Source organism: Python bivittatus, unplaced genomic scaffold (genome assembly GCF_059951505.1).
Source record: "Python bivittatus isolate LINGU-HERP-01145 unplaced genomic scaffold, Pbiv_v1 ctg000850_np1212, whole genome shotgun sequence".
Classification (NCBI taxonomy): Eukaryota; Metazoa; Chordata; class Lepidosauria; order Squamata; family Pythonidae; genus Python; species Python bivittatus.
Window position 1 is genome coordinate 58,296,975 of NW_028277112.1, and position 7,771 is coordinate 58,304,745.

The 7,771-nt window shown below is 44.3% G+C and overlaps 1 protein-coding gene across 1 annotated transcript; it reads right to left on the reverse strand.

Annotated features, from left to right (window-relative positions):
* Positions 1–2,045: 2,045 nt before the first annotated feature.
* Positions 2,046–6,827, reverse strand: MRPL50 (mitochondrial ribosomal protein L50). The gene is made up of 2 exons (XM_007424597.4): positions 6,682–6,827; positions 2,046–2,815 (listed from the first exon to the last, which is right to left on the reverse strand). Exons 1-2 carry the CDS (start codon positions 6,768–6,770, stop codon positions 2,428–2,430), a joined length of 477 nt encoding a protein of 158 aa, XP_007424659.1. The 5' UTR covers positions 6,771–6,827; the 3' UTR covers positions 2,046–2,427.
* Between the last annotated feature and the right edge of the window lie 944 nt (positions 6,828–7,771).

The window sequence follows — 7,771 nt, forward strand, 5'->3', positions numbered from 1 at the left end:
TATGGGGTGACCTTCATTCAATAGGCGACGACAAAAGATGAAGGTGCAGATTGCCATGTGGAAGCTCCTGGTCACAAAGGTGGTGGCTCTGGTGCTGGCACGAGAAGTGAATCATCTTGCAGTGTTCCCACCACTCACCTTCCTTGTCCAGATAGAGGTTGCTGACAGATAAACTCTTGAAGGTATTCAGCCAGAAGAGCACATAAAGCCTCATCATCGTCCAAGGGTATGGAAAGATAAGAGCCGGGGGGCCGGGGAGAAATGAAGGACAGCTTCATGTGGATGGCCACCCATATGAGTAGGTAGTCAGATCATGGTGTAATCCAGAGGTGATGACGTGCGGTGATCCTCCTCAGGGACCCTGATCCAATCCACCTGGCTGGCACAGCGGGGATGGTAATAGGTGAACTTACTAAGCAATCAGTCATCTACCTCTTTGTCAGGGATCTTGGTCATTGGAAGTCCCAAGGAGGGCCTGGGAAAAGCTTGAGGATGTTCCGAACCACCAGTTCCACATCCTCATGTTCCACATGATGTTCTTTGACTCTCAGCAACATGGGGGCACATTGTTCAATGTGGCAAAGATGAGGAGGAAGAGGGACCTGGGACGGCTTCTTCTGTCAATATCAGCAGCAGACAATCTGCCTCCGTGGCCCTGATGTTGAAATCCCCTGCCACAAACAGGGAGTGCCACATGACTGTAATGCAGTGTTTGGAAACTATAGCATCCTACACATACAACCAAAAGTATGGATTCAGTACATAGACAACACCTTCGTCATAATAAAAAAGGATCTACAGAAGACACACGAGACAATCAACATCTTCAAAGGAATAACATTCACAAGGAAAGAAGAAAACAACAACAAACTACCTTTCCTGGATATCCTCCTCAGCAGAGGAAACGATGGCAAATTAAAAACACAAGTCTATTGAAAAACAACCCATGCTAACCAGTGGTCTATTACCAAAGTAATTGCCCAACCTCCCACAAGAGGACTTGGGTAAGAATATTATTCAGACAAACCCAAATGCACCGCAGCAACCCAGAACACCAGAAAAAGGAAACAGACTGCCTATACAACATCTTCCAACAAAATGGACACCCATGCAACTTTATCAAAAAGTGCCTGACCACACAACCAACTACACCACAACCAGCACAAGCTATGAAAAAGAAAACACTACCATATATCAAAAACATTTCAGAAACAACCAACAGACTATTATAACCACACTGCATCACACAAACCAACTAAAGTCCTCCAGAACATCTTAAGCAAAGCAAAAACTCAGTAGCCCAAAAAGAAGAAGAAAAAAGGAGTCATCTACAACATATTGTGTAAGGACTGTAACAGCTCCTATGTAGGACAGGCAGGCAGAAGACTAGCAGAGCACATCCAGGAACACCAACTAGCAGTCAGAAGTCATGATGAAAACTCCCTTAATCTCACAACACATAGACAGACCTAACCATAGTTTCAACTGGGAAACTGTTAGCATCTTAGACCAAGCCAAATCCAAAAATGCTAGGGAATGCCTGGAAGCTTAGCATTCAGAGAAATCAGCCATCAACAGATGCATAAAGATAAATCACATTTACACACCATTCAAAAGGTAAGAAGGAAACCAAAAGATCAGAACACATCCTCTCCGGCTGCCAACACTCAGATAAATAGGGATTAACACCAGACAAACTATCAGGCAGAAAACAATACCCTAATGAAGAAACTGCCAAGGAGAAACCACACCCACACGAAAACTGGAACGGCAAGCTACTGTATATAAACAGGGACCAAACCCCAGCATCAAGGACCCTGAGATATATATATTCTCTTCTATTAGATAATTTTATTTTCCTACATAAGATTCTATTTTTCTGATGTCATAAAAGAAAATCTGCCCTTTTTTATTATCATGTTACTTTGATACTGAATACAGCAAATAAAATGATGAAAGAACCCTTTATTCACAGCTGCCTTAAATGGTTAAGATGGTGCATATTTCTCTCCCTCCCATTCCATTAACAGAAGCTTGCTACTTGAAAGGAGTCCAATGTTTAATAGACTTAAAGTAATTGCTGCCTCAACACCACTTTATTTATGATCAATATAAGAACTTCCCTTAATCAACAAATGCAGGATAAACAAAGGTAGAAAGAAGAATGGGAAAATTAAGTCTCAAATATTTTCTGGTCACTCATTTCGGTATCCATAATTTCCTCCAAGGAAGAACAGCCTGAAAAAAAATCCAAACAAAGCAAAACAAAAACAAAAAAATCATGCATGAATTATTCCCCTGGGTGGATAACAGTATCATTATTATTTGCAGGGAGGTAATAAACACTCTTTGGAAATCTGGAAAATACAAGTTTTATCTGCACTTATATTGATGCTATTTTTCTGATGACAATTCACATCAATACTTTCATTGTTTCACTTCATACTCCCAACTGATCTTCAGATTCGACGGCAGCTCCTTCATGCCCAACTCATCTAACTTTGAGATGTCTTTTACGGGTGTGTTATAGAAAGCCAGGACATCTTTGACACTCTTCATTTGATGGAGCTGGTTATTAGGGACCGTGTGTCCCAGATCTGCTGCTATTTGTGCCAAGAGTCGATACTTGAAACTGAAATCTGCTAGTGATGCCCTTTGCCAGTCACTGGAAACTGAGGAGCCCCAAATCTCTCTGACGTGAGACTCTAGACGACTCTGGAGATCTTCAGGAGGAAGGTATTTCTTACTTCGTGGTGGAGGGCAAACATCTTTCACAGGAATACTTGGTTCTACTATTGCTGGCTGATCTTTTTTCCTGTTGAAATTAATAAGAGGATTTTTAAGCCAACTTGGTGTCATCTCCTTCATATTCAAAGGCTTATTATTTATTTATTCTAATTTATATCCCGCATTCCAAGACAACAATTCTCCCAAAATGGTTTACAAGCTATATAAACATTTGTAAATAAAAACATAATAAATATTACTTAAATCCAAACTAATGAAGGCATACAGTGGGGCAAAAAAGTATTTAGTCAGCCACCAATTGTGCAAGTTCTCCCACTTAAAAAGATGAGAGAGGCCTGTAATTTTCATCATAGGTATACCTCAACTATGAGAGACAAAATGGGGAAAAAAATCCAGAAAATCACATTGTCTGATTTTTAAAGAATTTATTTGCAAATCATGGTAGAAAATAAGTATTTGGTCACCTACGAACAAGCAAGATGTCTGGCTCTCACAGACCTGTAACTACTTCTTTAAGAGGCTCCTCTGTCCTCCACTCGTTACCTGTAGTAATGGCACCTGTTTGACCTTGTTATCAGTATAAAAGACACCTGTCCACAACCTCAAACAGTCACACTCCAAAGTCCACTATGGCCAAGACCAAAGAGCTGTTGAAGGACACCAGAAACAAAATTGTAGACCTGCACCAGGCTGGGAAGACTGAATCTGCAATAGGCAAGCAGCTTGGTGTGAAGAAATCAACTGTGGGAGCAATAATTAGAAAATGGAAGACATACAAGACCACTGATAATCTCCCTTGATCTGGGGCTCCATGCAAGATCTCACCCCGTGGGGTCAAAATGATCACAAGAATGGTGAGCAAAAATCCCAGAACCACACAGGGGGGACCTAGTGAATGACCTGCAGAGAGCTGGGACCAAAGTAACAAAGGCTACCATCAGTAACACACTACGCCACCAGGGACTCAAATCCTGCAGTGCCAGATGTGTCCCCCTGCTTAAGCCAGTACATGTCTGGGCCCATCTGAAGTTTGCTAGAGAGCATCTGGATGATCCAGAAGAGGATTGGGAGAATGTCATATGGTCAGATGAAACCAAAGTAGAATGTTTTGGTCTAAACTCAACTTGTCGTGTTTGGAGGAGAGAGAATGCTGAGTTGCATCCAAAGAACACCATACCTACTGTGAAGCATGGGGGTGGAAACATCATACTTTGGGGCTATTTTTCTGCGAAGGGACCAGGACGACTGATCCGTGTAAAGGAAAGAATGAATGGGGCCATGTATCGTGAGATTTTGAGTGAACACATCCCATCAGCAAGGGTATTGAAGATGAAACGTGGCTGGGTCTTTCAGCATGACAATGATCTAAACACACCACCCGGGCAACGAAGGAGTGGCTTCGTAAGAAGCATTTCAAGGTCCTGGAGTGGCCTAGCCAGTCTCCAGATCTCAACCCCATGGAAAACCTTTGGAGGGAGTTGAAAGTCTGTGTTGCCCAGCGACAGCCCCAAAACATCACTGCTCTAGAGGAGATCTGCATGGAGGAATGGGCCAAAATACCAGCAACAGTGTGTGAAAACCTTGTGAAGACTTACAGAAAACGTTTGACCTCTGTCATTGCCAACAAAGGATATATAACAAAGTATTGAGATGAACTTTTGATATTGACCAAATACTTATTTTCCACCATGATTTGCAAATAAATTCTTTAAAAATCAGACAATGTGATTTTCTGGATTTTTTCCCCCATTTTGTCTCTCATAGTTGAGGTATACCTATGATGAAAATTACAGGTCTCTCTCATCTTTTTAAGTGGGAGAACTTGCACAGTTGGTGGCTGACTAAATACTTTTTTGCCCCACTGTATCTCAAATCCTTCTCATAAAGTCACTGGTGGTAATGGCCCTATGGGGACAGAGATAAAAAAATAAGCTGCGCTGAATTTTGTTGGCTGTCTTCCTGGTTCAGAGACTTTCCTGCAGGCCAGTTGGTCAAAAAAGCCTTGACACAGCCTAATCTTATTAAGATTATTGCTAAAATCACTGCATACGTAGATAGAAATCTAAACCCAGAATCCTTTCCCTCAAAAACTTCAGAGACAAACCTTATATTTATTAATACCAGTCTGCCCAACTGTTTCCTTGCTCATAGATTTCTGAATGAGTAAAACAGATACTTGAACCCAAACCTCCAATCTACCAAGGCCCCTGAACTCATGTAAGCCTCCTTAATAGCTTGCTCAGGCATTTGCAGATGCTAGCTCATGAGTTATCTTAAATCAGCAATTTATTTTTAAATGGGAACTAGGAAGTAACTAGCCACAAAAACTGACTAGTGCCAGCCAACTAACTAACTTCCTTCCTTCTTTCCGCAAATTTATATAGCCACTCATATTACCAAATGTGACTCTGGGCAGCATACAACAATCAGATAAAAACAAACATAAAAATATAAAAACCACATTAATAAATATCATAAAAATCAAGATACAAACTATAGGGGAGGGAGAATAAAAATGGCCCCCTCAGCAATGGAGCCATCTAAGCAAGTCTCTGGTTCCCTGGGAGCCCCAGGCCTGATCACATAACCAGGTCTTTGCTGTAGCAGCAAAAGGGATGGCACTAATCTAATCTCAGGGAAATTCCATAAGATGGGTGCCACAGGAGAGAAGGCATCTCTCCTGGGACCCACCAAATGCAGGTCCCTGGCCAATGGTATCCACAACATGTCTGTTCTGCAAGGTCTGATGAGGCAGGCTGATGTAACCGGGAAGAGGCAGTCCCTTAGATAGCCTGGTCCCATGCCATGAAGTGCTTTAAAGGTTAAAACCAGCACCTTGAATTAGACCCAGAAGCAAACTGGCAGCTTGTGAAGCAGAGGTGTAATATGTACTGTTCTCAGAGAGCACATAACTGCCCACGCTGTTGCATTCTGTACCAGCTGAAGTTTCCAGATACTCTTCAAGGGCAGCCTCATGTACAACACATTGCAGTAGTCCATTCTAGAAGTGACTAGGGGCATGAGTGACTGTAAGCAGAAAATCTAACCCGTGTTATGACTGGCATTTGACATCATTATTAGTCAGCATTTATTATACAACCATATAAGGGTTGTTTGTACCCTCCTTCAGTGGGCAGAGCCTTGTGGTCTGTCCCGGGCTCTTCAAATAAACTTGGCTCAACAGATTGTGTGGTCTCCACTTGTAAATGGGGTCATGGGGAATTTTCCCCCTTCATTTCCAAACAGCTAAAGGTTGTCAGTGCTAAAGAATTTAACCAACCATCTGGGCAGGAAATGTGGAACTGTACATCAAAGGTTCTGAAAAATAACAGCCCGGGAAGAATGCTGTAACCATTGCAACTTTATTTCTTTATCACATTTATATAGCTGCCCATCTCACAAAGCGACTCTGGGCAGTGTACAATTAAAATAACAAGCAAATAAAAACGGGCATTACAAAAAGACAGAAAGTTATTATCAGAATAAAAACATGATCACAAATTAAAAAAAAAAAAGCTAAAAAAAGATTTTTAAAATACACAAATCCCCCGGAGAGAGCAGAATACCAGAAGCAGAACTGCAGAGATAGGACGATGCAGTGTGAAGGACTAGGCTTAAACGTGCCTGGCATTCAACACACAGCTGGAGGCTCTCCGGGTAAAAGCTACGAAATAAAAAAACTAAGATTTTACTTCCAAGGACTCTCCCGCGAAGCTTTGGCTGTAGCTGGTCTGCAAACATCCGGGCGAGCGCAAGGCGGCAGCAGAGAAGAGGAATCTCCGCGTTTTCTCTGCTGCCACCTAGCGGCACCCGAATTGTTGCAACTCAGCTCTGCCAACCGTGCCCCATTTCCGAATTTGCCCCTCCGCTTCGCTCCCGTCCCCATACAACGCGCCTCTTTCTTCCCATGATGGCTACAGACATCTGACTTACCTCTGTCTTCCCCAGAAACTCCCGCGCGCAGGCACCCCCAAACTCAGCCGGCGCCTCCACACCCTCAGCAGCCCGACGGAAGCCGCCATCTTCGCCGACGCAAAGAAAGCACCGCCCCTCGCAGGGCACGCAGACCGCGCCGCGGGGGGAAAGGGCGCACGAAGGCCCTCCCGCAGCCCTTGGCATTGTGGGATTTGTAGTTTGCTCCTCTCCGTAGCGACAGGATGCTGTAGAAGTAGCAGGGCACGATCGGGACTGCCTTAATGCGACGCCGCCGTTGATCGGAAAGCAAAGGGCGGGGCTTTCCTACGACTGGCTGTCTAGCCCTGTGACCGCAGCAATCGGAGCGTGCTCTTTCTTTTTTCTTTTTCTTTTCCTCCCGACCCTGGAAAAGTTAGCGGGAAAAAATAGAGAGCGAAAGGAACCATCTGTCGCAGCCTTTATTGGCAAGTGGTCAGCATCAGGTGCCATCCGAGCCCGTCCAACTGTCGAAATCGAACGGGTTTCCATTGCAGCGCGACTTTCTTGCCTCTCTCCACCGCAGAGAAGCGAAGATCGCGCTGCCTGGCCGCGGCGAGGCGGACTTCCACTCTCTCCGGCGGAGATTCAGACTTCGCCGTGAAATGCGCTCATTCCGGCGGCTTTTTGTCCTGCCCCTCGAAAGGTCGGCACGGGAGAACGGGCAGCGCTGGTGGGGCGAGCGCTGCAGACGGGAGGCGGCTGGTGGCTGACTGAGACGTGGTTGCCACGCTTTGCTTTCTTCCAAGCCGCGAAGATCGTCCAGCCCGTCCCGTTAGCGCGGTTGACCGCGAGGCTCGCTCCTCGCCAAGATTTTAAGTCAGGCTGTTTTATTTCTACTCCAGCGTATGTGCAAAACCACCCGTAAGAGCATCTATTTAAGCATTGCCGCTTTATGTTGGTAGCACGTTCTTAAACGTTGGTACACGTGTGCATTTTTAGCAATGATCTTCAAACGCTATTCCCACAAACGGGTGGATTTATGCCAAAACAGAAATGAACTGTCCGCTAACTTCTGCTGATATTAAACATCAAAGAACTGGACACCGAAACATTGCTCCCTTGGCTGCGC

Coding starts and splice junctions, on each gene's coding strand:
- MRPL50 (XM_007424597.4), bottom strand. CDS start 6,770: ATGGCGGCTTCCGTCGGGCTGCTGAGGGTGTGGAGGCGCCGGCTGAGT. Junction 2,816..6,681: donor AGTTTCTGGGGAAGACAGAG/GTAAGTCAGATG, acceptor TAATTTCAACAG/GAAAAAAGATCAGCCAGCAA.